The 17,233-nt window shown below is 50.2% G+C and overlaps 1 protein-coding gene and 1 long non-coding RNA gene across 2 annotated transcripts in view; both read right to left on the reverse strand.

Annotated features, from left to right (window-relative positions):
* Positions 1–1,194: 1,194 nt before the first annotated feature.
* On the reverse strand, positions 1,195–7,873 carry LOC124480711. Its single transcript, XR_006957569.1, has 3 exons — positions 7,768–7,873; positions 7,443–7,529; positions 1,195–3,512 (listed from the first exon to the last, which is right to left on the reverse strand). It is a non-coding gene; the product is annotated as an uncharacterized LOC124480711 (long non-coding RNA).
* A 23-nt stretch (positions 7,874–7,896) lies between these two features.
* The window catches only part of bsna (bassoon presynaptic cytomatrix protein a), a 75,549-nt gene continuing 66,212 nt past the window's right edge, over positions 7,897–17,233 (reverse strand). Inside the window, exons 7-16 of the mRNA XM_047039409.1 lie at positions 16,743–17,231; positions 16,012–16,170; positions 15,503–15,750; positions 14,437–15,319; positions 11,397–13,887; positions 9,836–10,683; positions 9,256–9,349; positions 8,468–8,596; positions 8,266–8,321; positions 7,897–7,922 (exon numbers count right to left, since the gene is read on the reverse strand). Of these exons, the coding sequence (XP_046895365.1) occupies positions 8,281–8,321; positions 8,468–8,596; positions 9,256–9,349; positions 9,836–10,683; positions 11,397–13,887; positions 14,437–15,319; positions 15,503–15,750; positions 16,012–16,170; positions 16,743–17,231 (5,382 nt within the window). The 3' untranslated portion in view covers positions 7,897–7,922; positions 8,266–8,280. The remainder of the gene's footprint in view (positions 7,923–8,265; positions 8,322–8,467; positions 8,597–9,255; positions 9,350–9,835; positions 10,684–11,396; positions 13,888–14,436; positions 15,320–15,502; positions 15,751–16,011; positions 16,171–16,742; positions 17,232–17,233) is intronic.

Consider the following 17,233-nt stretch of genomic DNA (forward strand, 5'->3'; position numbering starts at 1 on the left):
ATTAAAGTCCCCCTTTAACTTCGCCACGGTGCATTTTGTGTGTGCTTTCCTGAGGCAAAAGTGATTGAGTACAATTATAAACTCCAAAAACATAAACGTACAGTCATATTTCCAGTTCTTGATAGGCTATATCGTTTTCTTTCTCTTTTTTTATAACTTTTGATCTAAACTATTTAATTTACATTGAGTTACATCAAGACCTTGCCTGTCTCTTCAGTGAGCCAGTCAAGGATCCTGGCCATGCAAAACCTCACCACTAGGGAGCATACGTAAAGGCTACATTAGAGGAGAATAGTGGTTATTTATTCACTTTAAATTTCATAAGGATCTCTTCATTAGGATACAGTCAAACTCATCTATCTACCCATCCATTTGTATGATAAAATAATATTTCTGTATAGATATTCCATAAACATATGCTTTAAAAAATATCTTGTTTGAACCAGTTAACAAATTTGCCCATATTAACACCAGCAGTATCTGAGCTGTGGGTGGTGTTCACAGACCTGGAGCTTGAAACCCAGTGGATCAAAAACCCAGAATACAGTTCAACTGAATACAGTTAAATGAGGTCCACGTGTCTAAAAGACTCCAGTTGACGTACAGACAACCGGGCCTCACTCTTACCTCAAGCATTCTCCTGTCTAGCTTTTCTCTCTGCACATGTCTGGGGTAGGTAGTGGCAGTGAACATACACACCAGGTGAGCATGTGTAGGCTTCCCTTTAGTGTTTTATCATTACAGCATATCAGTGTTTTGTCTATTATTATAATATATCTATCTTTATATGTATTTCATATATTCTATACATGTATACTTCTATATATTGGCTTTGAATTTTTAAATCTGATCTTAAAATCTCCCTGTACATTCTCCAGCAGTTTCAGTCTCTGTAAATAACAAGTTTAGCAGACTGGACAGCCAATCATTATGAACCGTGGCGATCGTCTGACAAAGCTGAGGTTGCTGATTGGACAAGACCCTCCACTGAAACCATGGGCTGCCCATGGTATATAAAAAATCTGAAAAATGAACCAAAATGGCAGATGTTTATGACACATTGTAAAACTGGTCCAAATGCACAGAAACTTGTGGGGACTTGTAACGAAACAGAAAACATTCGTAATTGACTGACATACAGCTAACTATGCAGACACACTGGACTATTTCTTCTCTGTGTGTTGTGTCAGGAATGCTAAAACAACCTTATGTGGCCTCAGGCTTGATAAACAATGGTTGTGGTTTATCCAGTTGGCTGTCGTCCCTTTTCAATCATTCTTATTCGCATGATTCATTGCATAGAACGTTGGAGATGGGAGGTTTCTTTTGAAACGCGGTTGTTTTTAACATTATTACTGTTATCATTATTATATTCCTTTTTTGTCATTGGATGATGAGTTGAATACACACATACACAGTACTCACACACACATACATACTGTACCTACAGTACGTACAAACAGACATCAGGAAAGGGAACAAAAGACTGTGAGGTTCCCCGGGGCATGCGTAGATCCCGGCCTTCACAGAGAGAGACACACTGTACAGCAGGAGCGTGTAGGGCCTCCAGAGCATTTTAGTACCAGACCCAGTTTCCCACGATGCACTGCAAACAACAGCAGGAAGTACACTGACCTGAGAAGTTTCCATGACAGCTATCCAATAGAACGTTGCGGTTCACGGTTCAGGTGCCAGCATGAAATAAAACTAAAAGGCAACAGACTCAAACTAAAAGCCAGAGGTGACAATCGCAAACAGAGGTTGAAGCTATTTTCAAGTCAAATCCCATGGTGATGACACACACACTATTCTGTGTACAGTGCCTCTCTGCTGTCTTACAGTGCTTCCTCATCCCGTCCCGATTGGCTGATAAAACTAGGCTTGTCTAATCATTGGCTGATATGACGAGCTGTATGCGGACGGTACCAAACTCTGCTTTAGGGCCCTGTTGATGTGATAGCAGAACATTGCACAGTTCAAATATACAAACAAGAGGCAACACATTCCTGACCACTAGTTGAAATGACACAAGATTGTGCTCTTTACTGCCTTCCCTACGCACACTATTGCTTTTTGTTATTGAAAACAATAAATAAATACATAAATAGCTCCATGGATGGTATTAACACCATAATATGAAATGAAAAAATAAATAATATATAAATAAATACAAACATAAAGTGAATCAAAATATAATCTCAAAAATACAAATTAATCTCACAGTCAGAGTTTCAGCTGACATTATTATTACGTTAAAAAAGTGCAATGAAAATAAGCTTTATGGGTAAACAAACCTGGGTAAAAAAATATGTCACTTTACTCTTCAAATAAACAAACGATGGAATGATTAAGGCGATGTTGCTATGAACAACAAAATAACTGTAGTAGAAAAATAAACAAGAACAACAACATCAAACATTTAAGACCCACAAATTGTGGGCTGATTGAGAAAAAAACATGGTTCCACCAGTGTTGTGTAAATGTTGTCTTAATGGCTTTGTAATGGCTAAAAAACTATCCAGCTTCTTCCAGCTCTTAGTAAGCCACCTAAACCTTACTACCGTCCTCCTATCTCGTGGCCAGACCCGCTGTTGATCCTTCTTGGACATCATTTCCCAAAAAATCTCTCAGACCTTTAGTATTGTATCCATCTCATTATTCATGTTACCAATGTCTTATGGCCTCTGTGGTTGAAATGGCGAACAGTGTGAGGTCTTGGATATAAAGTTCCATGCATTCCAAATTCCTAAATCCACTATAGTACACTTGGTTACCGCATCGCAAGTGGAGAGAAAGTAAGGTGAAGACGAACTGAGAGCGAGAAGTTGGCATTCAGAAACGTAGGGAGGGCCTTTCCATTCTGGAATGTAGAGATAGAAACAGAGCAAACCGTGGAGAGGACATCCGAGGCGTCCCAGTCAACATCACCAACATTTCGTCAATATAACCTCTTTTTTTCTTCTTTTTTTAAAATCATCTTCTCTCCTTGTCATCTTCTCTCCTTGATTAAATGATTAAATAAGAGGTCCTTATGTACCAGAAAAGCCTATGAAGCACAACATTTCTTTTTCGAGTAGAGTGGACTGCTTTGTATTTTCCATTCTTTTCTATCTGAGCACAGGTGTCTGGAACCAAGGATCCTGCCAGGCCTCCAAGCCACCTAAGAGGCGATAGCTGCTCTTGGCACAAGCCCACCACAGAGCCCAGTATCACCAGCACTGCTCCCCTTCCTCCTCCACACAAGCTCGTTGAGCTGAATCCTTAACAGAGGGACCAGCCAGGCAGTTTCCTCAGAGCTACTCTACTCTTCTTCTGTGGCAGGGACTGGTGGTCTCAGCAGCACTGGCCTGTGAGGTACTCCCTCTAGTGGTGGGAAGGCAGAGCAGCTGAGAGCAGGTTCTCTGCAGGTCCTATGGTGGAGCTCGGTGGGCGAGGGGTTGTCTGGGTCTTTGACATGGGGAGTGGCTTCATTGTCGGTTCCCTTTTAGAACAATGGGGCCCCTTGAATCGATCTGGTGGGAAAAAACAAACCTGATGTTAGGAGTTAGAGTGCAATATGTAAATGTTGTCATTTACTTTACTGTAGCAGTAATGAATCTTACCAGTTATCAACCACAGAAAATACTGTCATTTTAATGAGGGAACGGAAAGGAATGCCAGACTGTGTTTGTTGCGTGTTTGTGCTGTATATATTATAAAATATCACTCTTTGGTCCATCCATGTAGATCACATTGCAAAAGCTTAGACCATCGCTATGAATATTGAACACTGTAGAGCAGGGGTCCCCAAACTTTTTCTACGAGGGCCAGAGAATTTTTCCTTTCTTTAATGTGGGGCCGGGTTGGTCTGTAACAGAACATTGCATGGGCCAGAGTGACTATCAGTATTATTGTGGAGATTATGATTTTAAATGTATTTATTATGCTAGATTGGTTTATTATTTTGTTATGCACCCTTTATCCGTACATATCAAGGGATATGTAGCCTATTAAAAGAGCATTATTACCTTCGTAATGACCTTTTTTCATATTCATTGCTATTGAAATCAAAACATTTACTTATGCATATTAATCAGTGTGAACTGATCATTTTTGTTTCAATTTTTTTTATAGAAAAAAATAAATCTCTGGCATTGTTCAGAGTACCGGTCCAAATGAGTGGGCGGGCCGTATTCGGACCGTGGGCCATAGTTTGGGGACCCCTGCTGTGGAGTATCACAGTGCAGTTCTATAATCCCACACCAGGTGGCGAAACAGCCAAACAAGAGAAGTGCTCCCTGCCCATGCATGTTATGCAATCACATTTAATATACTGTACATTACAGCATATCGCATCCAGTTGGTCCAGTACAATAAAGCAGAGATGTCACTGTCTGTTAGTGGTGAGCTATAGAGTTCTGATACTACTACTACCACCGCTTGATGCTTTAGTTTGCAGCTGTTTCTATGGTGCCATCATGTCTGAGGTTAGGCTCCTGAACCAGAGAACACACTGGTGTTCTCCATGAGATGGTTAGAGCCCCAGCTTGGACATATTATAAATGTCTTCATTCGGCAGACGCTTTAATCCAAAGGGACACACACGGGGGATTCGAACAGGCGCACTCTCGATCTGCAGTCAAATGCTATACCACCGAGCAACAACCATCCCAATACACTTCGACAAGGCTAATTCAGCTCCTTAATCATGTCTGGGTTGTTCAATCAGACAGATGGACTATCTACCCCTCCCACTCCAGTGACATGTCTGTCATTCCGCATCAGAGCCTTGACCGCTAAATGCATTAGCATCCTGATATACAGTGAAAGACAGGAAGTGCTCTCCCATAACTGTAGCTACTGGGAGGGGGGGGGGCTGATTTCAAGGAGAGCACAGCCTGATGGGACTGAAGTGAAGTGAGCAGTAATTGGGGCTGCAATTGTAGATGTGAGCGGCTGGGCCTGTCTGTCACAGAGCTCCCCTGAGCAGAGCGAGACAGACCGAGGCTGTCAGTCAGCCTCCCGGTGACCGCACAGCTGCAGCGCGACCTTGCGCTCCCAACACGCCGCCCAGCACGCCGCCCAGCACGCCGCCCAGCACTGCCACGTGTAGCGGTTCGCCGCGCTCACTGCCTGAGTTTTTTTCCCACATCACTGCACGCCACTGTTACGTAGACCAACACTGGATACGGTGCTCACAGCATGCATGGTGCATTCGCTGCCCCACTGGGTGTAGCAGTGCACCGCACACAGCACAAGTCTGGCATCCATCGCTGCATGCACTGCACAAATTAAAAAGTCACCGCTCTGCAAACAATGTCCATCAAAGTCCATCACATGTTCAGTAAAAACAGCACGGACTACAGTGCACACATACGAGCCACATAGCGCTGCTGAGCACTGCGGGGCCTGTTGTCTGAGCCTGTTGGACTTCATTCGCAAGACAGAAGCTACTATGATTACATATATATAATCTATGATATATCTATGATTCCACTGGGGGGCAGTGTGTGGGATTAGCCCCCTTCAGTGGAGGCTTCTGTGTCTCTCTCTCTCTCTCTCTCTCTCTCTCTCTGTCTGTCTGTCTGTCTCTCTCTCTCTCTCTCTCTCTCTCTCTCTCTCTCTCTCTCTCTCTCTCTCTCTCTCTCTCTCTCTCTCCGTCTCTGTCTCTGTCTCTCTCTCTGTCTCAATCTCTCCCTGTCTCTCCCTGTCTCTCCCTGTCTCTCCCTGTCTCTCTCTCTCTCTCTCTCTCTCTCTCTCTCTCTGTGTCTCTCTCCTCTCCTGCTTCTCAGTCACGCCCTATACACAGAGGGAGTCTACTTTAGATGGGGAAACAGGAGAAGGCGTCCCACAGGCAGTGAACTCACAGTTTATGTGTGTGTGAGGGGGGGGGTCACATTAGAGTTTGTGCGTGTTGATGGACAACAGACGGGACGGGACAGAACGGGGGTTTGTATGACGGGGGGAGGGGGGTCTTAGAGGATGTGGACATCGGATACTGACTGGGCCTCCTGTGTGCAGATCCAGTTACGCAGCCAGTGTGCCCCAGCTTCACATTCATATTCAGACTGGCATAGTGGGATTTGGATCCACCAAGCCCTGCTTGACTGATGACTGAACCCCAGCCATGCATTATTCAGCACAGCCCGCCTAAAAGACAGGGGCTTTCTGACTCTTGCTAAATCCCGGATAACTTCTGGAATGTTACCCTCTAGCACACCAACCTTCTCAACACTGCAGAGTTTACCAAAGTTTACCCCAAAATCCCAATTTTTGCATGCGGTTATGGTTGTTGCAGGCCTGGTGCTATGGGGTGGAGGGACATCTTCCAGCACCCCCCCCCCCCCCCCCCCCCCCCCCCCCCCCCCCCATGAAAGAACTTGTGTTCCTGTGATGTGCCCACAAATAATCACCATATCAACAAAACCAACAAATCGTTAGCAAATGGTCTGAAAGATCACGTCTCTCCTGGCTTGGCGGAGGTCGCCATGCATGGGACGAATGCAGATCCTGCGCTGTCCTGTGCTCATGATGGAGTTATTACTCCAAAAAGTGTCGATCATGTTTTCCCACACAAGAATACAGTGTCTCAAGTCATTTTTTGTGACACTGGTAAGCTCACCGAATTTATGAATAGTTAACGGGAAAGGGTGGTCAAATGTTCAGAATAGATTTTGTTGTTGTCTCGCGCTAAGGGCAGCTGCGGTATGTTTGACTGAGCTATAGTTTGCGATCGTGACGGACAGTGGACAGACAAAACTATTCTAGCAAGGCAAAGTTTAAAAATGTGTTGCAACCTTTTTAAAGCAAGTTAGCAGTGTTCGCACAGCTAAGTAGGCTACATTCCGAAAGGCAGAAGATCTACGACTACTAGCATGGATCTGGCTGCTGTGTCAGTGTTACGCTGTTTCATGGTTGGAGGTTGTCTTTAGATAACACCAGTCCTTATGTTCCACTTTTAACTTGAGCGGTGCTGAATTGGACGGCACACGTACACTTAATTGCTGAAGGGTGCCATCTGTTCTGACCGTGGTCCTGAATTGTTATGGTAAGCTCGCTTCTTGGGTGGTTAAACTATCTGTCCCATGTGCACAACAACTGTTTGCCAATGTGGCCGGACAGGCCTTCGTTGTTTTAGATAAGTTCCTATTCCTAAATTCCTATTATTGAAATCATGTGGGTGTACATTTGTGAATGTTGCTCGTGGTAAAAAAACGTTCAAGCAGTGGCTTCATTTTGTCATTGTGAGTCATACATCAAACAACATCTTATTTGGGCTCTAGTGCACCTTGTTGAATGAATAGGTCATGCCCTTTCAGCCAGGTCATCCTGACTCCAGGCTGAACTGTCGTTACGTCATTAGAATTAGCTGTATTATGTAGCATGCAGTGCTATGTAGCTTTGAAGCTATCCTATGTGCGCTCATACAGACTTATTGCTTGGTGTATTGGTGCGTAACTTACTGTCTGGCTTGCCGGAGAAAACAGTTTGTTTCTCTGACATCTTTTGTTCGGGCCTGGGATCTGCAGCATCCATTGATTCCTTATTGGCTGTCAGAAGAAAGGAGATGAAGAGAGCCTAAGTCTTTTCATTTTGTCATTCATAAACTTGTTAGATTTAGCTTTTGTTGGTTCCTAACAAAAAATCGAATTCCTTATTGCATAAGGGAATTGAAAGAAATGTTGACATAAGGACTGTGTTATTAGTCAACATGCTTCTGAATCACAACGATACCGAGAACGAGAGAATCCATTTCAGTTTTTGAAGTGTTGAATTTCTCACACTCACCAGTGCTTTCAGACGTCCGCTCCCTGATGTTTTCTTCTTCCCTCTCTCCTCCTCTCTCCTCTCCATCTCTCCGTCTCTCTCATCAAAGCTATGGAACTTCATAGGTTTTTTCTGGTACGAGGCCTCATGACATCATCCGTAACATTTACAAACACCTGCCAGCAAAAACGTCAATTACAGCACACACAATAAACACAATTAAACAAAGAATTCAATCAAGAAAAATTCAATAACAATATGAAATGTTTGTATTACACTAAGGTTGATTATACTGCTGAACTGTTCTACACATTCCAACTCACACAAGTAGAGCACTGGAAAACAAACGCCACTGATTTGTAATGGGCACTGGTCACTCACTCTGAATCTGAAAAGCTACATTTTAGGCATGCTTGATTCTGCTATATTTTCAATTTTCAGTTCGGACTCCACAACTAAATTAGTTTTAAAGAGCATTTATACTTTTTTATGCAAAAGTATAAATCAAACCTTGCTCACCTTCATCTCAGCACCTCAGAACATTGAGGTGAACTTCTTGCCAAATCCGGAGATAGCTGGGAGAGAAAGACGGTGATAACACGGTTACGGTTACGGCAAGAACAGGGGACTGGTAAGAGACGGCTTTACTGAAAAGGCCAGAGGTCAAGAGGTCAAGTGTGAAAGGTCAGAGAAACGTCAAGCGCTTTAGTTTTCCTTCTACCTTCTCCAAGTTTCCCAGCCTGTTCGGCAGCTGCTCCTGGCAGGATCTTGGAGAGGATGTCTCCCTCGGCCCCCGGCAGGCCTGCTGCGGCGCTGCCGATGCCTCCTGGTCTAGGGCCTGCCTTGGAGCCTTGGGGGAGGGAGGGGGGGGCAGATGAGGTGAGGAGGGAGAAAAGAGCAGTGGGGTGAGTGACACAATGCTAAATCCTATATCAACCCACAGGCCAGTAATCCCGAAGGCCAGATACCACATCCAAACTGAGTTACCTCAGATAAGAGGGATCGTTAAGAAGTTCTTTAAACACACAGGGTCTTAAAGCATGATCTCACTGAATCTAAAAGGCCAGACAGCTATTGGCCCCGATCCTTGACCCCAGCTGTCAGAGGACTAGGTGCTGTTGGAGCGCAGCTCCTGGGATGATGACATCAGCCAGCTGACTCTGACACAGAAGTGAACCGTTTCTCTGCGTTTCCTGTTTAGCGATTATCCAGCGGCGTCATCTCTCCGAGGCATTCTCTGGATTAGTCCCCAGATTAAACCGGACACTCGTGATACCTCTTTACGTAATCCACTCCCACTGAAACATGTGGCCGTGGGAATGAAAGGTCTTTTACCAACTACAGTACAGTAAGACAGTCAGCCAGCCAGTTTGACAGCCAGCCTGCAAGCCAGTTCAACAGCCAGCCTGACAACCAGACAGTTGGGTAGCCAGCCAGCCAGACCTGCTAGATAGGGGGAAAGTCAGCAGCGCAGCCAGCCAATTAGACAGACAGGCAAAGTATGTTTACCTATTCCTGTGAGGGGGGGCTGGGCTGTTTTTGCAGGTTGCGCTGCTGCTGCCTTCGCTCCTATGGCAGTCATTGGGGGGGTGTCTATCTTTGCCTGTTAGAGATGCAAAGTAAGAGAGAACGAGAGAGATAGAGTGCAAAGCACACACAAGAGAGAGGGGGAAAGAGAGAGCGAGATGATTAAAAGGGTTAGGGATTCCCTTCATCCTTTATTTTGATTTGCTTGTGTGACAGTTCCCTCGGAATCAAAACAACATGATTACTGGCTCCAGTATTTCCTGGATACACAGTCAGAGGTTACACAAGCACAGGGAATAGTTGATGCGAGCCTATCACACATCATATTTTCTCATTCATTGCACAACGTGAATGCACGACTGGTCTGGTCTCTGCCTTCATTTCAAAATAATGGTTGCAATCGTGGGATGGCTGCACCAATCAAGGCCTCTTCAACTATTACAGTTGGAGTGGATAAGGCTCTGGGAAGTTTTAGATGTGGAATATTGTCTACTGAGGGTAGAGGAGAGAACAAGAGATCTATTTTTGAGGAATGGACATTAGTAAATGTTAAGGTACTTACCGCCATAGGTGGTTGTTGTCCTGCAGGGCCTGGCTGCCGGCCAGCCATACCAGCCATTCCAGGCTGACCAGCCATTCCAGGCTGACCAGCCATACCAGGCTGACCAGGTTTAGCCTGAAACTGTTGGGCTTGAGCTGAGCCTGGGGGCTGCTGCTGGGTACTGACCGTCCCTGATTGCGGCTGGGTCTGCCTGGCTGCCTGGGTCTGAGGCTGCTGCTGGAGCTGGGTCCTCTGACCTGGAGCTCCATCTGGCTGGGGACCACCAGGACCCTGCCTGCCTGAGCCGGGAGGCCCACTGGCAGGGCCCTGTACCCGGCCTGAGCTGCTGCCAGGCTGCCTGGAGGAGGGCGGGTGGCCCTGGAGGTCCTGCTGCTGCTGCTTGCTCCGGGAGGAGCTTCCCTGGTTGTGGGAGCCCTGCTTGGAGGAGCGCTGGCCGTGGTGGTGCCCCGAGGGGTCCCGGGAGTAGTCTGACGAGTGGTACCCCGAGGAGCGAGACTCCCCTCTTTTCCCAGAGGAGGAGGACATCCGTTGGGAGTCGTGGCGCAGCGAAGGGTCCTTGGGGTGGGCCTTGGAGGAGCGCGTCGAGCGCGTCTCGTCCCCATGCCTGGACGAGGAGTGGCGCGAGGCGCTGCCTTGGTGACGTTGGTCTCGGGATGTCGTGTGACGTCCCCCATGTCCGTAGTCGTCCTGCGGCCACAGGTCCTCTTCCGGCGGCTCGTCGTAATCATGATAGGTGTGTTTGACGTGCCTGCTCCGCCCCGAGGAGGAGTGGCCGCTGCTGCCGTAGTGACGGGAGGTGGAGCGAGGCTTCTGGAACCAATCGGTCTCCTCCTGGCTCAGGTGGTAGGCTTGAGAAACCAAGAGCAGATCACAGTCAATCTCCAGGTCGCTAGGAGACAGAGGCATGCAGCCTGACCGCCGTGTCATGCAAGAGAACAGGATCAGAAACGGAAGAGAGGGAAGAGAGAGAGGAAGGCCAAACAGAGGAACAAGGGAAGAAAAAGAACAAGAAAACAGAAGTATGTTTACACCCATGCATGGTACAAACACACATCACCACCAACCACAGTTCAGAAACGATAGATCCGCACCACACACAAGTGACTGCAATGATAAAACAAGCGAACACCAGAGGACAATGGTTTTACACCCAAGGATGTTTCCTGAAAGAAAAAGGGATGCGACTCCCAGCATGCTGGAGAAAATGTGACAGATGCAACGGAACGCAAAGACTCATGCAAGTTTCGAAAGCACGGACGGACGGACGAATAGGCTGGCAGGCAGGTAGGTAGGCAGGCGGACGGGCGGACGGGCGGGCGGGCAGGCGGGCGGCCGAGCAGACAGACACCTGGTCCCTATGATGAGAACTGCAACTAGCCCTTGGGACGCAACACCACAGCATGCAACTCTCTCTCTCTCTCTCTCTCTCTCTCTCTCTCTCTCTCTCTCTCTCTCTCTCTCTCTCTCTCTCTGGCTGCACTATTCTACTCGGGGTAGGTGGGGGATGTCCAGAGGAGGTGGGAGGAGCCTGTTTGTGGAATGCATCCATCCTCCTATTTACCTTCGCTGTCTGACACAGCACAGTGCAAATCGTCTATTATGTACGCATCGTCGGGTTTGTAGACGTGCGTCCGCGGCAGGTCTCGGATCATGTGGTCCTGCACGTCTGGGAGCGAGTGGCTGGACCCGTAGTACTGGCCGTAATAATACTGACTAGAGTGGGCCGGGTCGTACGGGTCAGAGGCTCTGCCGACCCCCAGGGGGCTGAGCGAGCTCTCCTCCTCGGAGTACTGGCGTGTGGGGTGGCGGCCCCGGCTGTAGCCGTAGTTGGAACGGTAGGAAGAGGACGAGTCTCTTTCGTAGGAGCGGCTCCGGTACCCAGGGTAGTCCCTGGACGCCACCTTGTCCATGCCGTAGCCGGTGGAGCGTGAGCGGCCCGAAGTGTAGTAGATCCTGTCGTCCTCCTCCACCACCATGCTGCCGTAGTGCCTCGGGTCGTAGGCTCCGCCCTTCCGCAGCCCGTAGGGGTCGTCGTGGAGGCGGCGGCCACGGGTTACCATGGAGACACCTCCCCCCGTGGAGGAGGAGTAGGAGGCCATGTCGGCCTCGACGTCGCGCGCCTCCTCGATGGGGGAGAACTTGGAGACCTTCTGCTCCATGCCGGCCTTGCGGTGCTTGCTGCGTTTGGCCGACATGACGGCCGGCGCGAGGCTCCTGGACGAGGGCTTCTGAGGCGCGCGCCCCCCCGCCGAGCTCACCGACACGCCGCCATGTTTGTAGTCGTCATAGTAATAGGAGGATCCCCCACCCATGCTAGCACTGCCGCTGCTCACTACTCGTCCGTGCGTGTCTGACCCTCGCGGGTGGTAGCTCTTACCCCTGCCATGGTGGTCGTACAGGTCTTCCTCCCGTTCGTCCTCCGGCCTGCCGTAAGTGCCTCCGCTGCCTGTGCCTCGTGCCGGACCCACACCGGGGCCAGTCCCGGGGCCCAGGACGGGGCCAACTTCTCCGGGGTAGCGTCCTCCGTGGCCGTCGCTGTGGGGGCCCATCCCCTCCTTGGTCAGCTCGCTGATGTCATCGATCATGACGTAGTTCCTGGGGTTGCTCTGCTCCAGGCCCGTACCTCCGTAAAGGCCATCGCTGGCATACGTGGAGGGGCTGTCCACAGAGTGGAGTGAGGGGTCTGGCTTGTAGTGACCTCCGTAGCTGTTGGCCACTGTGGAGGTGTACTGACCGTAGGAGCTGGCCGTGGTGGTGGTGTAGCCATACGTGTTAGCTGTGGTGGTTGTGTACTGTCCGTACGTACTGGCTGGAGTGGAAGTGTACTGGCCGTAGGTGCTGGCTGCTGTGGTGCTGTACTGGCCGTATGTACTGGACACAGGGGAGGAATATGGGCCATAAGAGCTAGCCATGGTTGTAGTACCTGTGTACTGTCCATAGGGGGGCGCTCCGCTGGAGCAGTAGGTGGCGTCCTGTGCCGTGGTGGTCACTACCACTGTGGGGTTGCTGATGATCTCATAGTTGGTGGGCATCTTGTGTTCTAAGTCGGCTAGAGATGTCTGCCGGGGCCTCTGGTGCACGGTGAGAATGTCAGCTTGGGGCTGGTAGCTGGAGCTCTGGCTTCCTGGGTAAGTGGATGTCTGGATTGGGAAAGGGGAGCTGTGGGTTGGGTATGGGGGCTGACCGGGTTGGGCAGGGGCAAAGCCCCCGTGGCTGGGCTGGGGCTGGGAGAGATGCTGGGGGAGGGCGGGCTGCCCATGGTCCGACTGGGGGTATGGGGGCAGGGGCTGGTGTTGGGGCTGAGACAGGGGATAGGTGTGAGAGGGATAAGAGGTTTGGGTCTGGTAGGAGACAGGGGCGGGGGTCTGGGTCTGAAGCGGGGTAGGTTGGGGTAGGGTCTGGGACTGGGAAACTGTAGGGTATGGGGGCTGGTTGTAGCTTGAGGGCTGATAGGGTGCTTGTGGCTGGGGGACTGAAGCTGACTGGCTTTGAGCATACTGATAGGACACAAAGGAGGAAGTGGGGGGAAATTGTGCGGCCGTGTTGAGGTCACTGGTGAAATGGCTGAGTGGCGCAGTGCTGGGCCGCGCCAGGAGCCCGTTGCTCTCATAGCTGGCTGCTGCTGCCACCAGACGCAGGTTGTTGAGCTCACTGTCGGACATGTAGTCCCGGGCGTCGCCCATGCAGCGCAGGTAAGCGATATCCCTCCTCTCCCTCTCCTTCACCAGCGTGTCCTTCCTCTGGGTGATGCCCAGCTCCAGGTAGCGCAGCTTGGCGTCGATCTCCTTCTCCTCCTCCTCCAGCTCGGCCTGCTGCTTGCGTAGCTTGGTGGACTCCTGCTCCACGGCCTTCAGCTCGTGGGTGAGGTCCTTTAAGAGGCTGGCCTTGGCTGCCAGGCCGGGCCGGGAGGCTGCCTTCAGGCTGGCCATGGAGGGCATGTAGAGCTGGGGGAGTGCTGGGGTCACCATGGGCAAATGGGATTCTTCTGGAGGAGGGCTGGGTAGGGTCCGCTTCACCTTCCTCAGCAGTGAGCTTTGCTGTAAGGCAGCCAGCTGCCAGGACAAAAACACACAAGACAGAGAGAGAACAGTGGGGTTAGAATTGGGTTGGATTTGGGCTGGAGAATAATGGTTTGGGTGCGGTTGCAATATCTAGGCTGCTCCAAAGATTATATTCTCCTAATCTATCTTTAAGGTACTTCAGTACTGGACTGTGACACACTCATAGCTCTATCTATGGGCCACTACTTAATTATGCAATCATTAATATATCAATTGGGATAATTGAACAAGGATTTCTGCAGAGGTTAATCAGCACCATAGTCTTAAGGAAATTTGATAGCCAAGTGCCTGACAAGGGATATTAGCGGTTGCTGATCTGACAACAGCAATAAAGATAAGATTTTCCCACTAGGGCTGTGCTGAGGCAGCAGCGTCCTACATGATATGCTGCTCTGCTGGCAACTCTAGTTACTGGGTTATTGCCTTGCCCTGGCATTGCTCTCTGTATGTCTGGCTATGGGAGTTATCTCAGAAACGAGTTCCCTCCATGTGCGTTTCTCGTTCGGACGTCTGGGGTCTCCAGGGGTTCTGCTCTCCTACCTGGCTCTGCAGGGCCTGCTGCTGGGAGAGACACAGCCTTGCCTTGGTGTGCTCGTCTGTGGTGGGGCTGAGCGGCTTGGGGTCGGACATGGACCTCTGCGAGCTCTTGATGGGCCGGGGCATGGTGGGGTGTCTCTGGGGCGACTCAGTGGTGTAGGACTTCTGCTGTGGGGTGACATGGGCCTTGTTCAGTCTTTCACTGGACAGGGAGGACTCTAGCAGTCGGTGTGGGGAGACAGGAGAGACAGGAGAGTAGAGGACCTGGGGGGACTTTGGGGGCGCCTGGCGGATGAGGCTGGAGATGGACTCGTTGTGGAGGTGGTGTGGTGGCTGATAGCTGATCTCCAAGGGGTCTGGCCGGCGCCTCTCGAACTTGGCCGCGGCGGCATTCTGCTGCTGCTGCTGCTGGTGGTTGTGCTGGCGCAGCTGGGAGTGGCTGAGGGTCTCTGTGCTGGAGGAGTACGGGCTGACAGTGGTGGGCACGCTGAGCTGGGGCACCACCACCCCCTGAGACTGGGCCTCTGGATCCGTCTGACAGGCTAGGCTCTGGCCCTTCTGGGTCCGCTCCGGGCCAGAGATGTAGTGGACAATCTCCACCTTGTTGGGGTCTGGGAGGGTCACGTGGATGGCAGGGGACACCCTCCCAAGTTGCTCTGTCTCTGTCTGGCATGAGAAGTCACAGATGGTCTGGATGGCGATGCTGGAGGACGCCATCTTGGTGTTGTCACTTTTTGAGTCTGGGGCAGAGGAATCTGAGTGGCGGGAAAGTCGTGAGCGTCGACGGCGTACGGGCTGCTCCCACTCCACCTTCTCCTCATCGTCGTCCGTCTGGACGCTGCAGTCCACGCTACGACGGTTGCGTCTGCTGCGCCGTGACATATACCTGGGAGGAGATGAAAGGGGGAAATAATATTGATTCCAAAGTCAAAACCCATAATGCAAGGCAAGGCTAGCTAAAGATCTCAAATCCATATTGTGGATTATCCTTATGTGTTTAACTCCCCCAGACATGCCTTTGTGAAGCTATTTTCTTTCTGACAGCCTCGGTTGCAAATATTCTCCTCACCTCTCCTCGCCATCTTCATCGTCCGTCTGAACACAGCTATCTACAATACGGCGGGCGCCGTATAATTGAGCACTCTCTCCATCACCACCGTCCCGAAGACGAGGCATGGAATTCTGCTTCCTCATGCTACGGCTCTCCGGGGGCTCTTCTCCGCTCCGCAGGCACAGCTCAGAGGAGGAGTTGGGCAGAGACCTGGAAGTAACTTCTGCATAGGGATGCAACGTCTGTCCGTTCAAGTTCAAGTCCACCTAAAGCCAGAGAAAGAGTCAAAGAGAGATTTACAGAGGACAACCTTGTTTCACTTTCCAGAACTACCAATTGAAACTTCGGATGCACTTGAACTAGAACTGTTTAGACCATAGCCAACAGTATTTGAATAGATTTCAAATACTGCGATTGTTTGCGTGGGAAGGGATAGTTCACTCAAAATGTCAAGCAAGCAATGTAAGGTGTTTAGAGATATAGGCCCATGTGACTGTGCCATGCACCTGCATGCCCTGGGCTGCGGCCGTGGCTGCAGCGGTCTTCTGTCTCTTTTGCTCCTCCAGTTGTTGTTGGAGCTGCTGCTGCAGTGACTGTATCTGGTCGAGCTGGGCTTTCTGCTGGGCTAACTGCTCCCTCTGCATCACCAGCTGGTTCTCCCTCTCAGCCTGCTGCTGTTGGATGACCTGAAGGACAGCATGAAACAGCTTTAACACGGACTTAAGCTACACCTAAAAGGGCATTTCCCCTCAAAGGTCCTTTTGGACGAGTGTGGCAGTGGGTTAGTAATGCCTGATGTTATTTTGGTAACAGAGCAGAGAATGTGAAAGGTTTGCCAGATGCTGGGGATATTTGCAAGACTTGGGGTTCACTACCCAGAGCAAATGCGCATTCTCTTAATTTCTAAAGCATTCTATAAAGAGGGGCTCCACACCTTGTGAACTTGAAAGAATTGCAAACCATGCTTGTTCTATCGGAAAAGAAGAAAATGGTTACACAAAGCCTATAATCTACCAGCCAGCTAAAACACCAGCTAAAACAAACAAACTGACAAGTTTAACAAACAAACTTAGACAATAATGACAAGACGTTAAGTGTATTTCAACGTACTAAACTCATTGATTGAAATGGACTCTTCTCAATGCAAAAGAAGGCAGCTGAAGTTTACAACATCTATGTCAATACAAAAACAGACAAAACCCAAACAATTCTATTCACCAAGACAGATGCCTGTGGATGGTCTAAGGAGGAGACCTACCTGCTCCTTGATAGTCTGCAGCTCGTGGATCTCCCTCTGCACCAGCATCTGCTCCTTCTCCCTGTGCAGCTTCAGCTCCATCCTCTCCCTCTCCAACTCCTCCTGCAGACGGAGCTGCCTCAGCTTCTCCAGCTCCACTCGCTCCCGCTCCATCTGCAGCAGCTGCTCCTGCTGCCGGTGCAGGCGTTCCTCCTCTGTCTCCCCTTCGGGGTGAGCCAGGCCCCCCGGGAGGCCACCTGAGGTCGGGGCAGGGTGTGGGGGTGGCTGGGGGTAGCCTTGGGCGGGCTGGGTGTGGCTGGTGATCGGAGGGTAACCGTGAGCGGACGGGGGTTGGTGTGGGGGAGGTTGGGACTGGAGTTGGCCACCCTGGGGCTGGGTTGGGGTTTGCTGGCCGGGGGGCTGCTGGCTTCCTGGCCCATGGGTGTGGAGGTGGGTCTGAGACAGGTTGATTGGCTGCTGTTGGGTCTCTGTTGGCACAGTCGCAGGGACCT

This window comes from Hypomesus transpacificus, chromosome 18 (assembly GCF_021917145.1).
Source record: "Hypomesus transpacificus isolate Combined female chromosome 18, fHypTra1, whole genome shotgun sequence".
Classification (NCBI taxonomy): domain Eukaryota; kingdom Metazoa; phylum Chordata; class Actinopteri; order Osmeriformes; family Osmeridae; genus Hypomesus; species Hypomesus transpacificus.